General features: G+C 42.5%; 1 protein-coding gene across 1 annotated transcript in view; it reads left to right on the plus strand.

Annotated features, from left to right (window-relative positions):
• erc2 (ELKS/RAB6-interacting/CAST family member 2) overlaps nucleotides 1-20021 on the plus strand; it is an 81327-nt gene that overhangs the window by 34145 nt on the left and 27161 nt on the right. The window contains exons 3-11 of the mRNA XM_029695191.1: nucleotides 1680-1841; nucleotides 2132-2398; nucleotides 5684-5758; nucleotides 9043-9198; nucleotides 10414-10581; nucleotides 12985-13152; nucleotides 14433-14570; nucleotides 16085-16225; nucleotides 16473-16613. Of these exons, the coding sequence (XP_029551051.1) occupies nucleotides 1680-1841; nucleotides 2132-2398; nucleotides 5684-5758; nucleotides 9043-9198; nucleotides 10414-10581; nucleotides 12985-13152; nucleotides 14433-14570; nucleotides 16085-16225; nucleotides 16473-16613 (1416 nt within the window). The remainder of the gene's footprint in view (nucleotides 1-1679; nucleotides 1842-2131; nucleotides 2399-5683; nucleotides 5759-9042; nucleotides 9199-10413; nucleotides 10582-12984; nucleotides 13153-14432; nucleotides 14571-16084; nucleotides 16226-16472; nucleotides 16614-20021) is intronic.

The following is a 20021-nucleotide window of genomic DNA, read 5'->3' on the forward strand; positions in this document are numbered from 1 at the left end:
ACACGCTCTGTTTAACAGAGTGTTGTTTGTTCAGCTATTCCTTATTTACTCCAAGCACACCTGGTCCTCCTCGTATGTTCCCCCTATACAGACCAACACACTGTGAGTGTGCTTCTCATATAGGGGTGTGGCTGCTCCTCTGCACTGTGTGTGCATCCCTTGTGACGCTATAGTATAAAATAGACTGTGTTTTGTTCTGTATTTATCTGCCCCCTAAACTCCAACACCCAGGCTAGGTTCCAATGTCCATACTAGCATACCACTGAGAATGCATGGCCCAATCAGTGCAAAGTGGTATGCTAGTGTGTATATTGGGAGAGTCACAGAGCCTCAGTCTCCTTTTCCCTTGTCCTAAACGCACTACAAACACTACAATGGATGTGTGACTCGTTTAGTTATCAGGTACTGTACACCTTTATTTTTCCCGTGCGCTTCCTGAAGCAGTGTGTGCAGTCTAATGGAGGAGCATTGCTTTTCCCTAACACACACACATGCATGCACACACACACGCACACACACACACACACATACACACACACCACCCTAACACACAGCATATGGATGGGCATGAACCCAGAAGTCCGCTGAGTCTACTGTGTCGGTTAGTCTCCAGCTCTCAGTGGGAACATTGTTTACTGTGCTCTACATGGATCTCTGCTGCTCTCGACTCAGGCCGTATGGACAGCACCCGCCCTACAATAATGATATATAATTATCAATAATGCTGCAACAATCATACATGATCGCAGCACAGCACAACCTCCTTTGAAAGTGCAAGCTGTTGAACGCAACCGTTAAACAATGAACACTTGACATGATCGTCAAACTATTATCGAAGGATCATGGTCCTACAAGTTCTTTGCTTTCCTACTGGAATAGGGTGCCATTTCGGTTGCACAATCGGTTTCTCACAGCCACACACAGATTCAGTCATTCACTGGATGGCTTTGTTTAAATGGCTCTTTTAGTTTTCCTGCTGTCAAAACCTTGAGAGACATTCCTAAATATTAGATGACTGATATACAGTACTGTACATAGATAGCCATTGTCAGTACTCACTACTGACCCTAAAAATGGTAACAGAAGATGGAAAGCAACAAGACGTATAGTTGATTATGAACAGTATATAAAACAGTTGTATTTTCTCTTACCTCTTCAACCCATACTTTCTCATGATGCCATACTTTGTGTGTGCGTGTGTGTGTGTGTGTTTTCTATGTGTCTTTCATGCCATAGCCAGGTAAGGCCTCCGTTTCTTCGGCTGTAACTTCTCCAGAGGATGAATAGATTACAATGTGTGTTTGTGAGTTTCTCTGTGGGTGTTCTTCCGAATGCACATCTTCTTTCCACAGGGCCATCAAAATGTCCCCCGTCCCCCCTCTCTATGACATGTTTTTTTTGTGTGTGAGTTTGCATATGTGCCTGAATATGTCCTTCCATGAGTACGTATTCAGTGACCCATCATTGTCTGGTCTGTAGTTTAATTGAATCCATCTTAGGCTAAGTGCTGTGATCCTACCAGATTGAGACTCCTTGACGTGTGTGTGTGTGTGTGTGTGTGTGTGTGTGTGTGTGTGTGTGTGTGTGTGTGTGTGTGTGTGTGTGTGTGTGTGTGTGTGTGTGTGTGTGTGTGTGTGTGTGTGTGTGTGTGTGTGTGTGTGTGTGTGTGACCCCAACAGCACCTGCAGCTGACCATCCAGGCCCTGCAGGATGAGGTGAGGACCCAGAGGGATCTGAACCACCTGCTGCAGGAGAGTGGCGGCCGCTCTGGGGAACACTACACCAACATCGAACTGACCGAGGAGAACTTTAGACGACTGCAGGCCGAGCACGACCGACAGGCAAGGAATCTTAATAAATAATTCACAATAAATGACTGATTAAATAAATGAGTTAGTTATTAGTTCCAGGTTATTATGACCAGGGTTGAAAATTCTGCTAACAAAATTCCCAAGTTCAGATTTACTTCTTATTCCCTGGAGGAATTCCGTGAATCTTCTAACCGGAGATTTCTGGATTTTCTTCCAACTTGGACATTTTGGGAACGTTCTCAGAATTGCGCTACCCTAATGATGACATAATTTATACTTCCTTAATTTAAAATTCCATAAAATTCCTTGCTTTCCTGCAGGCCAAAGAGCTCTTCCTCCTGAGGAAGACCTTGGAGGAGATGGAGCTGCGGATGGAGACCCAGAAGCAGACGCTGGGGGCCAGGGACGAGTCTATCAAGAAGCTGCTGGAAATGCTCCAGAGTAAGGGTCTGCCTGGGGGGCCAGGCAGGGTCAATGAGGAGGAGGAGCAGGAGAGGGCCAGGCGCATCGCTGAGGCCGAGGCACAGCTGGGACACCTGGAGGTCATCTTGGATCAGAAGGAGAAGGAGAACATCCACCTCCGAGAGGTACAAGAGTATATGGCTTGCGTCCCAAATAGCACCCTATTCTCTATGTAGTGGACTACTTTTGAACAGAGCCTGGTCAAAAAGTAGCGCACGATGTAGGGAATAGGGTGACGTTGGTGACGTGACTTATGTAGTGGTTATGGTTAGCATATGGCCATATAGTACTATATACTGTAGCTACTGTAGGGCCACAGTAGACTCAGAGTAAATGTAGTGCTATTATTCAACCACTAAATGTACATATCTATATAACTACTGGGTCGTTCCAAGAAATTAGTGCCTTTTTGCATCCCTTTGATATTTTACAGTTTTTCTCAATTGCTAAAACACTAAAATCCATTGGCCGAACAAAGTTCTCAGTTGCCTGGTCTCATTTAGCTAATTATGCAGTCTGTTGTCAATACCTTAAACCATTTCACATGGTAAAACACAATTTGCAGATCTCACTTAGACTTTTCAGCAAAACTCTAAACACATTCTCATTCTCAAAACACATTCTGCACTCTAATGCACGTCATCCATACTGGTAAACACAAGTGGCAACAATGGAATAAAAATAGAGAACACATGTCATTGATAGTTTCCACCGAGCTGCTCAGGTAAGGGAATGGTTTAACATCAATGGCCCTGAACATTGTGCTTTCCATTTATTAACAGTACTGACTGCTCAATAGATTTTGACTGGTTGCAGGTTCATATCAACAAAGAACAAGAATTAGAGTATCACAGAGACAAAGGACAAGTTTGTGAGATGCAGGGTACAGTACTGTAAAAATAGGGGTACAAGGAGGAGGAAGAACAAAAAACAAAATTGCAAAGAGCAAAGCAGAGTAGTAATTTCTGATCAATTTTGAGCTACTATGATAGAACATGTTTTCGTTCAACAAAAGACAATGACAGAAAAATATGATTTTTTTTTTAGATAAAAATGTACTTCTCCCTGAGAATTGCATGTTTTGAACAATGTGTTTTCCATTTTTCGGTGTATTGTTTACTGACTGCTTGAGAGTGTATATCATTTTGATCACTTTGTTTATGATTTGAGAGCAGTGTTTGATTTTGAACACAGGTAAAACTGTTTTGAGGCGAATGTTTCATTTTGCGAGAGGAGTCAGAGGTTATGTAAATAGTGCTTGAAGATGAGGTTTTGTGTTTAATGTTTTCAGGAAATGGAGCAAGGTTTCAGAAATTGTGTTTGAGCAATTGAGAAAAACTGTAAGTTGAAATTTTTCACAACTCTAGAATTTTAAAGGCCTGTTATGAAGTTCCCTTTAATAAACACCACATAGAAAATTCAATAAATCAGATTTTTTATATGAATAAAGGTTTGCTAAAGTGGCAAAATTCTGCATTTTGACATGTTCTTCCGTGCACCCTCAGTGCACCCCAAGTTTTCACCATTATTGTAAAGCCCTAGTTATTTGTTGCTTTGGCAGTAATTTCTGAAGATTGTTATTTATTTCATGTGATTAGTGATTCATTTTAAAGAATAAAAAAAACATGTGAACTGAAGTCGCGTTTTAATATGGTGAAAGAATTTATTAGAAAAAATATGTTTTCAAAAGAACCATTGAACATCTAATAGTCATATCATAGTGTAAAAGCAAGTGAACTGGTTCTACTCTTTTTGGACATTTTCTGGTGTTTTGTAGTGGAAAACTGAGCGGGTTGAGCAGAACACGTCAATCCTTTTACCCATAGATAGACAGGCTAGAAATGTTTTATCAATAACAACAATCCTTTTACCCATAGATAGACAGGCTAGAAATGTTTTATCAATAACAACAATCCTTTTACCCATAGATAGACAGGCTAGAAATGTTTTAACAATAACAACAATCCTTTTACCCATAGATAGACAGGCTAGAAATGTTTTAACAATAACAACAATCCTTTTACCCATAGATAGACAGGCTAGAAATGTTTTAACAATAACAACAATCCTTTTACCCATAGATAGACAGGCTAGAAATGTTTTAACAATAACAACAATCCTTTTACCCATAGATAGACAGGCTAGAAATGTTTTAACAATAACAACAATCCTTTTACCCATAGATAGACAGGCTAGAAATGTTTTAACAATAACAACAATCCTTTTACACATAGATAGACAGGCTAGAAATGTTTTAACAATTTCAAATATTTCGTGAAGCTTGCATTCAGTTGCCCCTCCCTGTAGCACACAACAAGAATTATTGATGATTTAAGATGAAGTCGTCAACTCTGTTACGGTCAACCTTGTTGCTTTACTTGGCACTTAATAGGCACTTACTATAGTAATGAATTAATTAATTTAACCTTTTGAAATGGCAAAACATGTTTTTTAGGAAGTTGAACGCGTGCTCTTTATGACAGAATGTAAAAATTAGGTGAAATCAAAAAACATTTTCCATTAAGTTACATTACTCAAAAGGCATCTAATTGGTTGAACCACCCTGCTATCTGCCCACAGTAGACCCAGTAGATTTCACCTGGTCAGGGTAGCCTCTGTAGGCACTGGTCTCACTTGTGTTGGAGGTCTTACTGATTGTGCTGAGTCATATTATTTGTTCGGTGTTGGTTTTAAACGAGACGTTATTTGCCAATTTTCTAAATGTTCTTCTAAGGTAAAGTGTATGCGTATCAACACTAGAGGGCAATACTGTATGTCTTTCTATCTGTTTACTGTGCTCTGACTGAAGTGATAGGAACAGTGTTCAATCTGTGTCAGAGGAGGCTGGTAGGAGGAGCTTTAGGAGGATGGCTGGAATGAAATAAATGAACGGAGTCAAACATGTGCTTTCCATATGTTTCATATGTTCCATATGTTCCATATGTTTCATGTGCTTGATAACGCTTGATAACGTTCCATCATCCTATAGCTCCTCCCATCAGCCTCCTCTGAATTGTGTACAGTATTATTGCCAGCAGGGCAAGTATAGGACTGATGTAAATGGTAGTGCAAATAAACATAACTTATTTCAATGCTGTCTCTAGAGTGTTGAGCTAAGTCATTACCCATTGAAAACACTGAAAAGTTGTGTTGTGGTATTTGCTAAGATGCTTTTGGAGAGATTCAGAGCCCATATTTATAAAGCGTCTCAGGGTAGGTGTGCTGATTTGGGATCAGGTCCCCCTTATCCATGTTATCTTATTCATGATGATCTAAAAGGTTCAACTGAATCTAGATCAGCACTCCTATTCTGAGATGCTTCATAAATACGGGCCAATTGCACTATGTCTTAAGAGAGGCGACATTTGATGCTTGTCTTGTCCATTTCATATCAACTGGTGTTCTCCCAGGAACTGCACAGGAGAAACCAGATGCACCAGGACCCTGGCAAAACCAAAGCCCTCCAGACCATCATAGAGATGAAGGTAAGAACCAGGGGCCTTATGGGTACTGTTGTACATCATGCTACACCAGACTAGCACCATCACTGAGACCAACCATGTAGTCAGATGAAGTATGCAAACATTAGTTCTAAGAAGAACGGTTTTGCTTAGTTTGATTGCACTTTGATTCTAGTCTGTGGATAGCCTCGAAAGCCAAGGCTTTGTTCAACGAGACGATATTTGGAAGTACGGCCTTGTGAGACTAGTCTGTGTGGATGATGTTACAAAGGTACATAACATGCAAAAGCTATGAAAAATATATTCAAAGCACTAACTGAACCACTGTAGAGCCCATCAGTCTACTGTAGCTGCAGAGCTGTGATATCGTCTCCTAAATATAAAGCATGAGCTCACAGCGCGCCAGCACGCCACTCTCTCACACACCACATCAGATGGAGATGGATTGGTGCTGAGCAAAACCCCAACATCCCCTACCACGGTCATGTGACTCTCCTCTTGCATGGTCACATGACATGCTGGCTCCTGGAGGCTCTGGATTTGCATCCAGAGCCAAGCCCCGCCCCTTCCATTCTCGGTAGAGGAACTCCCCGCTCCTCTCTGCTCTCTTCACAGCCATGTTGATGCTGATGTTAGCATGAGTAATGCTTTCTCTCTCTCTCCCTCTCTTTCTCTCTCGCTCTCTCTCTCTACGTTACTCCTCACACACCAAGGAGAGCACACAGCCAGCTTGCTGGTACCATGGAAACAGGTGTGGTTGTTTATGACACTGTGGAGAACACAGGGAGGAGAGAGAGAGAGGGATAGAGAGAGAAAGGGATCAAGACTGAGAGAGAGAGAGATATATATATATATATATAGAGAGAGAGAGAGAGAGAGAGAGAGAGGGAGAGAGAGGGATCGAGATCGAGGGATAGAGACAGAGAGAGAGAGAGAGAGAGAGAGAGATATATATATATAGAGAGATATATATATATAGAGAGAGAGAGAGAGAGAGAGAGAGGGGGAGAGAGAGGGATCGAGATCGAGGGATAGAGACAGAGAGAGAGAGAGAGAGAGAGAGAGAGAGAGAGAGAGAGGGACGGATAGAGAGAGAGCGTGAGAGAATTACATCCTCAGCTTGATCAGCATGATAGCAGTGAAATCAATTGGATGACATAGCTTCTCTGACCCATTGACCTACGGTATGTTGTTGTCTATACTATGTTCTAATGTACTACTATGTTCTCTCTATGGTAGCTTGCATCTGGCTGCAATTGGATGATAGTGATGCATTGACGAGGCACATGGCCATGATAACAGCGTTCACAGTTTCACATTAACCCCTTAGATCAGGACCGTCTGCTGTTTTTTCCGTCATCCTCTAGCGAGAGCATCTCATGCAGCCGGTGTTCCTAGTTCTCCACTGGGTTCTGGATGACCTCTGCTGAAGTTCTAGTTCAATTTCACAAGTTCAGAACCAGTCGAGGGAAGGACAGGTTGGGAGAGAGAGAGAAGAAAAGGGGTTCTTTCTCAATGCTCTGCAGGAGGAGTACATGGGAGACGGACCACGGCTAATCTGTATTATTTATTTGAAAACCCTGCGAAGTCAAAGCTACACTCGGAGTCGCAGTCGCAGTCCAGAGACTGGCTCCTGCATTGATGTGCGAGCAACTACAGAGCTGTACGGACCTTCTTCCTGCTTCTTCTCCAGGCGTTTCTTTCTGGGCTGGACCCTCTCCCAGGCTGGATGTGATGTGTGCTGCTCAATATTTCCAAATGGTGATTCATCCACTGAGAGGCTGTGAGGGTGCTAAAGCTGGATCTGCTGCAGACGGAGAAGGAGGCGGAAGCTTTGGATTTTTCTCGAGATACTGCAGCGGCTCTCCTCCTTATTACTTTAAAGAGCTCTTTCTCTCTTAATCTCTGACTCTCTGACTGTCTTTCTCAATCTCTGACTCTCTGACTGTCTCTCTCTCTCTCTCTCTCTCTCTCTCTGTCTCGCTGCCCCTTCTCTCTTTCACTCTTTCTTTCTCTATCGCCCTCTTCTTTCTCTCTCTCTCTCCCCTCTCTCTCTCTCTCTCTCTCTCTCTCTCTCTCTCTCTCTCTCTCTCTCTCTCTTTCCCTCTCTTTCAAGTGTTTTGTGTTTCGTACACTGGTGAACCTTTGGAAATGTTCTACTACTGGATTTGAAATGTGGATGTAGTGTACAGCCAGCGTGTGTGTCTGTGTGTCTGTGTGTGTGTGTGCATGTATGTATGTGTGTGTTGTCCAGGACACCAAGAGAGAGTCTTACAGTTGGTGTGGGTTGACCAGGACACCAAGAGAGAGTCTTACAGCTGGTGTGTGTATGTTGACCAGGACACCAAGATAGAGTCTTACAGCTGGTGTGTGTGTGTGTTGACCAGGACAATAAGATAGAGTCTTACAGCTGGTGTGTGTGTTGACCAGGACACACAGATAGAGTCTTACAGCTGGTGTGTGTGTATGTTAACCAGGACACCAAGATAGAGTCTTACAGCTGGTGTGTGAGTGTGTGTATGTTAACCAGGACAACAAGATAGAGTCTTACAGCTGGTGTGTGTGTGTGTGTGTGTGTGTGTGTGTTGACCAGGACAACAAGATGGAGTCTTACAGCTGGTGTGTGTATGTTGACCAGGACACACAGATAGAGTCTTACAGCTGGTGTGTGTGTATGTTGACCAGGACACCAAGAGAGAGTCTTACAGCTGGTGTGTGTGTGTGTGTATGTTGACCAGGACACACAGATAGAGTCTTACAGCTGGTGTGTGTGTGTTGACCAGGACACTAAGATAGAGTCTTACAGCTGGTGTGTGTGTGTTGACCAGGACACCAAGAGAGAGTCTTACAGCTGGTGTGTGTGTGTGTGTGTGTTGACCAGGACACACAGATAGAGTCTTACAGCTGGTGTGTGTGTGTGTGTGTGTGTGTGTGTGTGTGTGTGTGTGTGTGTGTGTGTGTGTGTGTGTGTGTGTGTGTGTGTGTGTGTGTGTGTGTGTGTGTGTGTGTGTGTGTGTGTTGACCAGGACACACAGATCGAGTCTTACAGCTGGTGTGTGTGTGTGTGTGTATGTTGACCAGGACAACAAGATAGAGTCTTACAGCTGGTGTGTGTATGTTGACCAGGACAACAAGATAGAGTCTTACAGCTGGTGTGTGTGTGTTGACCAGGACACCAAGATAGAGTCTTACAGCTAGTGTGTGTGTATGTTGACCAGGACATACAGATAGAGTCTTACAGCTGGTGTGTGTGTGTTGACCAGGACACCAAGATAGAGTCTTACAGCTGGTGTGTGTGTGTTGACCAGGACACCAAGATAGCGTCTCTGGAGCGCAACATCAGGGACCTGGAGGATGAGATCCAGATACTGAAGGCTAACGGCTTGCTGAACACCGAGGACAGAGAGGAGGAGATGAAACAGATGGAGGTCTACAAGAACCACTCCAAGTTTATGAAGACCAAGGTACACACACATATACAGGAAAAAACACAAACTCACACATGCACACACACAAACACACACACATTTACTGTGTGTATGATGTGCCAAACACAATCACTCACAATCTCGGTTTTGCTGTGCAGGTTCAAAGTGAACAGAACAGAACAGAGCTGACTGTAAATAAACTAGCTTTAGTATTAAATTAACGGATTTCATCAGGGAAGTGCTTCGCTGGCAGCTATCTGACTGGGAGATGCTTACTTGTTGATTTGTTACTGACTGTACATTTAGCAGAGAGAGCAGAGGAAGACAATAAAGAACATCATTCCTTTGTTATTAAAATCTCTCTTTTATGATCACCTCTGAAACCTTGTCAATATGGTTGTATCCATCTAGCATGACTGATAGTAGAGTATTACCATTGGAACCAGCTTTGATTTGCTCAGTCATATTATACAGTCTGTCGTCAGTTGTCTCACAGTCAGGTTAAGTTCCCAGCCTCTTTCTAAGCCTCTCTGTCTATATGTCTGTCACCTTGTCTGTCTGTCCGACCTTCCATTCGCCAGCCCGCCTGTCTTTCCGTCTGTCTGTCTGTCCGTCCAACCCTCCCTCCCTCCCTCCGTCCGCCAGCCTGCCTGCCTGTCTGTCAAACAGATGTGTTTGTCTTTCGAGCCCTCTATCTATCTGTCTGTGGTGCCTGAACCATGTCAAGGGGCATGTCGTCCCCAGGGTCTAGCCTCTAGCCTATCTGTAGAATTGTGTCCGTGTGTTTACATCCAACTCCCCACGCACATTACCCATGTGTGGCTGAATCCAGCGGGGGGGTTTGTTGTTATATTTTTAACCCATTATTGATCAATCATAGATAGGGCTGATGTATACCTCATGAATAATGCAGGGGAGTCAGTCCAAAATGCATCTTTAATGAGAGGAGAGCCTGGCTGAAAGGAACACAGTGGATAAACTGTCCGTCCGTTTCAGTGAGAGGCTGTTCTGTCCAATGTCCACTGCACAAAACACACTCAATACAGTCATACACAGACACCTAATACAAACACACACACACACATGCAGGCACACACCTGCCATAATCATACTAGTTAGCTGTCAACTTCATACAATAACTAGTTGTGATACTCCCTGTTCTGTGTGTGTGTGTGTGTGTGTGTGTGTGTGTGTGTGTGTGTGTGTGTGTGTGTGTGTGTGTGTGTGTGTGTGTGTATCTCTCCTCCACAGATTGACCAGCTGAAGCAGGAGCTGTCCAAGAAGGAGTCTGAGCTGCTGGCCCTGCAGACCAAGCTGGAGACCCTGAACAACCAGAACTCAGACTGCAAACAGCATATAGAGGTTCTCAAAGAGTCCCTCACTGCCAAGGAGCAGCGTGCTGCCATCCTGCAGACAGAGGTAGCTACACCGTACACACACACACACACACACACATGCACGAACACACATATGCAGACAAGCGCACACACACACACACACACACACGCCTACGTACACCCTTGGATCATGTAAAATATTTACGTTTAAATGATGTGTGCAGAATCTCGTTGGGGTCATTAATAAAATGTTTTTCGCCTGCATGTATTTTGGTCCTTGTCCTGTTTTGGTCCACATCTAAGGGCACATTATATACTCTCTCCTGGTCCTCTGCATCACACACTTACATACAGTTGAAGTCAGAAGTTTACATACACCTTAGCCAAATACAATTTAACTCCGTTTTTCACAATTCCTGACATTTAATCCTCGTAAAAATTCCCTGTCTTAGGTCAGTTAGGATCACCACGTTATTTTAAGAATGTGAAATGTCAGAAAAATAGGAGAGAGAATTATTTATTTCAGCTTTCATTTCTTTCATCACATTCCCAGTTGGTCAGAAGTTTACATACACTCAATTAGTATTTGGTAGCATTGCCTTTAAATTGTTTAACTTGGGTCAAATGTTTCGGGTAGCCTTCCACAAGCTTCCCACAATAAGTTGAGTGAATGTTGTCCCATTCCACCTGACAGAGCTGGTGTAACTGACTCAGGTTTGTAGGCCTCCTTGCTCGCACATGCTTTTTCAGTTCTGCCCACAAATTGTCTATAGGATTGAGGTCAGGGCTTTGTGATGGCCACTCCAATACCTTGACTTTGTTGTCCTTAAGCCATTTTGCCACAACTTTGGAAGTATGCTTGGGGTCATTGTCCATTGGGAAGACCGATTTGCGACCAAGCTTTAACTGCCTGACTGATGTCTTGAGATGTTGCTTCAATATATCCACATAATTTTCCTGACTCATGATGCCATATCTATTTTGTGAAGTGCACCAGTCCCTCCTGCAGCAAAACACCCCCACAACATGATGCTGCCACCCCCGGTGATTCACGGTTGGGATGGTGTTCTCCGGCTTGCAAGCCTCCCCCTTTTTCCTCCAAACATAATGATGGTCGTTATGGCCAAACAGTTATATTTTTGTTTCATCAGACCAGAGGACATTTCTCCAAAAAGTACAATCTTTGACCCCATGTGCAGTTGCAAACCGTAGTCTGGCTTTTTTTATGGCAGTTTGGGAGCAGTGGCTTCTTCCTTGCTGAGCTGCCTTTCAGGTTATGTCGATATAGGACTCGTTTTACTGTGGATATAGATATTTTTGTACCTGTTTCCTCCAGCATTTTCACAGGTCGGCCTTCCCTGTAGCTCAGTTGGTAGAGCATGGTGTTTGCAACGCATGGTGTTTGCAACGCCAGGGTTGTGGGTTAGATTCCCACGGGGGGGCCAGCACAGATAAAAAAAAATCTGAAATGTATGCATTCACTACTGTTAGTCGCTCTGGATAAGAGCGTCTGCTAAATGACTAAAATGTAAATGTAAGGTCCTTTGCTGTTGTTCTGGGATTGATTTGCACTTTTCGTACCAAAGTACGTTCATCTCTAGGAGACAGAACACGTCTCCTTCCTGAGTGGTATGAAGGCTGCGTGGTCCCATGGTGTTTATACTTGCGTACTATTGTTTGTACAGATGAATGTGGTAGCTTCAGGCATTTCTTGGCTGATTTCTTTTGATTGTCCCATGATGTCAAGCAGAGAGGCACTGAGTTTGAAGGTAGGCCTTGAAATACATCCACAGGTACACCTCCAATTGACTCAAATAATATAATTTAGCCCATCAGAAGCTTCTAAAGCCATGACATCATTTTCTGGAATTTTCCAAGCTGTTTAAAGGCACAGTCAACTTAGTGTATGTAAACTTTTGACCCACTGGAATTGTGATACAGTGAAATAATCTGTCTGTAAACAATTTTTGGAAAAATGACTTGTGTCATGCACAAAGTAGATAGTCCTAACCGACTTGCCAAAACTATAGTCTGTTAACAAGAAATTTGTGGAGTGGTTGAAAAACTAGTTTTAATGACTCCAACCTAAGTGTATGTAAACTTCTGACTTCAACTGTATCACCTCCCCTCTTGCCCTCTACCCTTTAGTGGGGAATGAACGTTGTATTGTAAATGCCAAGTATTTCAGAGAGGACTCTCCTTCGTCAATTAGACAATAATAATACCGTTGAACTTTGAGCTTTGCCCTTCAGTGTTAAATGCCCTTCAGCCGGGTTACTATGAAAGCACTTTGTGGCAACTTGACTTAAACCCTTCTGCTCTTTGGGGAGCATTCACAAACTTCCTCCAGTGGGCTGGGTGTTGGAGGTGGTTTTCACTTTGTGACCACTGCTAATGTCAAAAGGGCTTTATGAAATCCATTTCATTGAATTTGACTTCTGAACTGTGACATTTTACCTTTTACCTGTGACCTCTCCCCTCCCAGGTGGACGCCCTGCGCCTGCGTCTGGAGGAGAAGGAGTCCTTCCTGAACAAGAAGACCAAGCAGCTGCAGGACCTGACGGAGGAAAAGGGCACGCTGGCCGGAGAGATTCGAGACATGAAGGACATGCTGGAGGTCAAGGAGAGGAAGATCAACGTCCTGCAGAAGAAGGTTAGGGGCAGGTGGCAGCGGTCAGGGGTTTAGGGTTAAGGATCAGGGATTGGTTAAGGTAGACTGCGATTGTTCACTAGTTTGTTTAAATGGACTAAAACGGCAACATCGTTGTTCACTGGCTCTGCTTTTAGGCATAACATGCTTTTCAGTAGAAATACGTGTAATGGATAGCGACTCGGAGGCCTCAGCTACTCGCCTAAGAGCAAACCTGAGGGAAACATTTGATACATTTGACTCAGACATAGGTTTACAAGAAAGCTCTCCCCCGAAATGAGAAAAATCTTGAGAATTGTTACATAGAACCTAGGTGAGAGCTTGCTGTATATCAGTACAGGTTGTTTGGATGTTTGGTTGGATCCCTGTCTCCCTGAGACCTGGGTTGCTTCCCCTATTGGCCCTCGTTGAAATAAGTGCACTGAATAGGGAATAGGGTGCCGTTTGGAACACATGCTTGGGCTATTTGGTCTCTGAGGATACTGTACAAATTGATGGTTGTAGCTCTGTCCATCAAGTGTCTCTGTGCTGTTCTCAGGTTAAAAGTGTGTCCACACACACACAGACAAGGAGGATACGAGGGAGTTTCTGCCACACTGCCTCTAGTGTGTTCTAAAAATATACACTGAGGGTTATTCTCTTACCCTGACCTCCTCTCTTTCTCCCTCTCTCTCTTTCTTTCTCTCTCTTTTAACTATATCTTTCTCTCTGTCTCTTCTTCTGCTGTGGCTATACTCTGTCAGTGCAATGTGTCTTTCTGTGTCTCTCTGTGTCTCTGTATTTTTGAATGGTTTCTTTCTCAGACATCACTCTTTCCCTTTCTCTCTGGCTAGACTATCTTGTTTTATTTCTTACTATCTTTGAAAAACATCTCACTGTGAAAACAGAGACTCCGTATATAGCCATTTACATCTAAACTCTCTCTCTTTCTATTCCTCTCCCTCAATTACCAGCAAACCTAAAAGAGCTTTAATTAAATTCAGAGATCCCACAGTATTTGATGTCTTTGGCTAAAATAATAAAGGCTTCCTCTCACAGGCTTAAAAAGTCCAACACAGTCATATGTTCCAAATGGCACCATATTCCCTATATAGTGCACTACTTTTGACTTTGCACTATATAGCAAATACAGTGCCATTTAGGACACAACCACAGTCCCCTCTAGTCTTTTAGCCTGCAAACATCACTCACACTAACTAACTTTTAATGCAGTTCCTCCATCTACAGTTATTTTGAACTCATGCTAATTTTCTCTCTATTACCCCCCCCCCCCCCCCCCCCAGATTGAGAATCTGCAGGAGCAGCTGTGTGATAAGGACAAGCAGCTAGGGAACCTGAAGGACAGGGTGAAGTCTCTACAGACTGACTCCAGTAACACTGACACTGCCCTGGCCACCCTGGAGGAGGCACTCTCTGAGAAGGTACAGAACTTTGAAATATAGGGCCCAGAGTTTTACAGTAGGAGAACTTAGAACCAGGGCCCAGAGTTTTACAGTAGGATGACTTAGAACCAGGGCCCAGAGTTTTACAGTAGGAGAACTTAGAACCAGAGCCCACAATTTCAGATCACATGACCTGGATATGCATTACTGAGTTAAGATGGAAATGTGAGCAACACACAATAGATCAATATCTTGCTTTCAGTGTTGTTTTGTGGCTCGTCTTTCCTCTGAAGAGGATGTTTTCAAAAGTAATACGGATTTTGATATACAGTGAGGGAAAAAAGTATTTGATCCCCTGCTGATTTTGTACGTTTGCCCATTGACAAAGAAATGATCAGTCTATAATTTTAATGGTAGGTTTATTTGAATGATGAGAGACAGAATAACAACAAAAAAATCCAGAAAAACGCATGTCAAAAATGTTAGAAATTGATTTGCATTTTAATGAGGGAAATAAATATTTGACCCCTCTGCAAAACATGACTTAGTACTTGGTGGCAAAACCCTTGTTGGCAATCACAGAGGTCAGACGTTTCTTGTAGTTGGCCACCAGGTTTGCACACATCTCAGGAGGGATTTTGTCCCACTCCTCTTTGCAGATCTTCTCCAAGTCATTAAGGTTTCGAGGCTGATGTTTGGCAACTCGAACCTTCAACTCCCTCCACAGATTTTCTATGGGATTAAGGTCTGGAGACTGGCTAGGCCACTCCAGGACCTTAATGTGCTTCTTCTTGAGCCACTCCTTTGTTGCCTTGGCCATGTGTTTTGGGTCATTGTCATGCTGGAATACCCATCCACAACCCATTTTCAATGCCCTGGCTGAGGGAATCTCACCCAAGATTTGACGGTACATGGCCCCATCCATCGTCCCTTTGATGTGGTGAAGTTGTCTTTGCCCCTTAGTAGATAAACACCCCCAAAGCATAATGTTTCCACCTCCATGTTTGACGGTGGGGATGTTGTTCTTGGGGTCATAGGCAGCATTCTTCCTCCTCCAAACCCGGCGAGTTGAGTTGATGCCAAAGAGCTCCATTCTGGTCTCATCTGACCACAACACTTTCACCCAGTTGTCCTCTGAATCATTCAGATATTCATTCGCAAATTCAGACGGGCATATATATGTGCTTTCTTGAGCAGGGGGACCTTGTGGGCGCTGCAGGATTTCAGTCCTTCACGGCGTAGTGTCTTGGCCATGGTGGAGAGTTTGGAATCAAATTGATTGATTGCTTTTGTGGACAGGTGTCTTTTATACAGGTAACAAACTGAGATTAGGAGCACTCCCTTTAAGAGTGTGCTCCTAATCTCAGCTCGTTACCTGTATAAAAGACACCTGGGAGCCAGAAATCTTTCTGATTGAGAGGGGGTGAAATACTTATTTCCCTCATTAAAATGCAAATCAGTTTATAACATTTTTGACATAATGTGTTGATGCTAGACATAATGTGTTGATGGTAGACATAATGTGTTGATGTGTGTATGTGTGTCTCTCTCAGGAGCGGATAATAGAGAGACTGAAGGAGCAGAGAGCGAGGGAGGACAATGAGAGGATTGATGAGGTGGAGTCCTATAAGAAGGAGAACAAGGACCTCAAGGAAAAAGTCAACACCCTCCATATGGAATTAACAGAGAAGGAGGTCAGTGTGTGCGTGTGTGTGTGCGTGTGCGTGTGTATTTGTTTGTGGGACTATACAGTACATGTGTATTGCATGAGCAATTGGCAGTGAACAGTGAGCAAAATAACTGTACCCTTTCAAATACATGGAACGCTGATCCCTCTGGTAGCGTGACCCAGTTAGGCCTGTTCAGTGTTTTTACTGTGCTGTGCCACCTGGTCTGGACTGGTCCTAACTGTCAGTGTTGTCCCTGTCTGTCCCCCTGCAGTCCAGTCTCATTGACCTGAAGGAGCATGCCTCCTCCCTGGCCTCCTCCAGCCTGAAGAAAGAATCCAAGCTCAAGTCTCTGGAGATGGCCATCGAGCAGAAGAAAGAGGAGTGTAGCAAGTTGGAGACACAGTTACAGAAGGTAGGTGTCCTAGCACTGCACCCCTTAAAAATATCAATGGAAGTGGGGAATGCATGGCTGGGATTCGAAAATACAGCATACTCCCAGAGGCCTTTGCGGTTTCATTCTGATGTCTATTATGCAAACTAGCAATGAACACCTGAACAACTAATTTGGGATGGCCTCAATGATTTAGTCTGTCAGTTAAAATCACTGTTAGAATCCCTGTTAAAGGGATGGCAAGGATTTATAGTAACACTGTTATGGTACAGAAACCTACAGTGCATTGTGCACAGTTCAGCAAGTATTAGGTTAAATGGTTCAAGGAAACAAGTGGAAGAGATCCCTTTTATACCACGATAATGTCCTCTACTAATCTGCTTACCTTCAGTTGCATTTTTACAATTCAGTCTAAACCTGCAGTATGTAGACAGTGTTATACCTGTATGGCTGATGAAGACTTTTACTTGACCCTTCATCAAGTCCAGCTGGCATGGATAGTCACATTAAAAGGGAAGTTCAGTATTGTGTGTTTGCCCCTATCAATTCCGTTGATTTTTAGCTAGCTGTGGCTAAAATTAGCTGAAGTTTGTCGTGGCTGTTTAAAGAAAACCGAACCATGTATTACAGATTATCATGGCCCGTAGACTACTTTCAGCACGAGGAACCATCTTACATTAGGTTGGAAAATACTGAACTTCCCCTTTAAACCACAAATTATTTAAGTATGTTTCATCAATCTAATTATTGAAAAAATATACATCTTTATTGCTATAATACAGTAACATCCTCAATTCAAGACCATTTTGGTTAAAATCCTGGTTATGTGTGCTATTCCTGCTGCTTACTGGACTTGAGCATGTGTAAAGCTGCCATGTTCTATCTGTCATGGTGTATAACAGGGTTGTGGTCAATTCGAAATGAAGGTAGTCAATTCAGGAAGTTATTTGAGTTTAAACTTCAAACATTGAAAATCTTTTGAAATGAATAGCTTTTAGTTTATTGAGAAGTGATTGAAAATACAGTAGATGGCTTTATGATCAATTATTGAAATGGAATTTAAGTTTACATCCTGAATTGACTGCTTTCGATTCAACTTAAATCAAACCCTGGTGGATAATTTTGGAGCATTCTCTACTATTAGCATGGCTAATATATACAACCTCATCAGTCCCTGCCAACACACATCCTTTTTACAATGCTGCTGCTGCTACTATTAGCACATGCACACACAACGCTGTAGCAACATTGTGAAAACGTCCAATCCTCCATAAATTCCCTGCTTGTTATAACCCTGTTATCAACGGAATCAAATAATTTGGTTTTGACTTTCTATAGTGATGGAATGTAAAGCCCAGATCAGAGTTTTCTGCATTTAATTAACTTACTAACGGAAAACTATTGGACCAGTTACGTCTGGTCGTCACTAGTTACCACAATCACAAAGTAATAAACCCTGCCTATTTCTACCGTTTCTCTTCTTAATATATTTTAAACTGAACCCTAACCTCAACCCTAACCTTAAACACAATGCTAACCTCAAGCCTAACCCTAACCTTAAATACATTTTTGTTTTCATACATTTTTACAATATGTGACCGACCGGCTTGATTCGGTATTATGTAACAAAATGTTTAATTATATTTTTTACATTGGATAAAAGCAGAGACACAGAGCTACAAAATAGTATATCATACACTGCATTTTAGGAACAATGGGAAAGTAATTCTGCTTCGAATTAACTTGTAACCTCACTTTTGAGAAAATGACCTTTGAATGTTTTGGTACCTACTGGAGAGCTCTTCTTTGTCTACACCCATTCAGCATCGTTCACACCCTCTTAAGCTTGTGCTCCAACAATTTCTTTAAGGGTTGATCTGAGCATTCTGTCCTAAAATCAAGCACCCAAGCTAACTGGCTAACAGTTGTCGCAGTGAAATTCTATTAAAATTGACACTTGCATAGTGGAGTCTTTTGTTAAGACATGTATAAACACTGTATAAACAATGAACCATAATCACAACTCATGACATTAGTACCCTGTAGGGATCTGCAGGTAGCTAACCAGGTTCAATGTTTGCTAGTTAACATTAGGCTATAACAAGCAAAGCAAATGGCTCTGAGATACGAATAATAAGATCATACACGTAACGTTAGCTAGCGAGCCAGCCAGCTAATGTTAGCTAGCAAGCCAGCCAGCTAACGTTAGCTAGCTAGATAACAGTACACTTTAAATTGGAATTAAAAGACTTTATGTCAAAATTAGAAATGTGTAATATCTGAAATTGCAGCTAGCTAGACTATCTTACCCGTGGTCTGAAATCGGAGTAGATAGCCAGAGTAAATTTACCAGCTACATCTATCTACAGTTGTCGCAGTGACATTCTATTGAAATAGATACTTGCATAGTGGAGGTTTTTGTTAAGATATGTAGCTAGCTAGCTAGCTAAACAATGGACCATAATCACAACTCATGACGTTACTACCCTGCATGGATCTGTAGGTAGCTAACCAACCAGGTTCAATGTTAACTAGCTAATATTAAGCTATAACTAGCCAAGAAAATGGCTCTGAGATACGAATAATAAGATCATACACGTAACGTTAGCTAGCGAGCCAGCCAACTAATTTTAGCTAGCTAACAGTACACTTTAAGTTGAAATTAAAACTAAATGTGTAATATGTGAAAAATGTAGCTAGCCAGACTGTCTTACCCAACTCATCATGGTTGGACGCTTCTCCCTGTCACAGATGCCATGGTTGCCCTAGTTTGAAGATGTAATCTGGAAACAGGTGTTTTCTCCATCTCCTTTGCTATCATACTCTAATTCCACTGATTTCAAAACTCTGTCCTCCAGAAGGTGGAGAGCAACACTTATGCAGTTCTACTAAGCAATATATATATATATATATATATATATATATATATATATATATATATATATATATATATATATGTATATATTTAAAGCCACGTTAGACAGGATTACCTACACATACTAACCAGCTCAAATAGACAGAAGCGTGCTATGTGGCAGACCAATCCGAACTCATGTCCAGCCTACGCATTATCTCAGCCAATCATGGCTAGCGGGAAGGTTGCCGGCTTTTCTGTGGCTAAACCAACTAGGCTCTTAATTTAACAATTTTATTTGTATTTACAGATGGCATACATGTTCGTTATTAAGGCACTTCTGCCAAAAAACTAATTTTGATTAAAAAAAAAGATTACATTCAAATGTCTCTTGTGTGATGTAGTGACCCGCGACATACGCCTAGTTACCTGAAACAGGTGACATACAGCCAATTTTGACTTTGTGGCTGTGGTAACTAGTGGAAATCGTTATGTCTGGATAACGTTCAGATAACGTTCCTACAACACCGTAGAACCCCTGAGATGGGGAGCAAAGATGTCCATCAGATCTCCCC

This window comes from Salmo trutta, chromosome 16 (assembly GCF_901001165.1).
Source record: "Salmo trutta chromosome 16, fSalTru1.1, whole genome shotgun sequence".
Taxonomy (NCBI): domain Eukaryota; kingdom Metazoa; phylum Chordata; class Actinopteri; order Salmoniformes; family Salmonidae; genus Salmo; species Salmo trutta.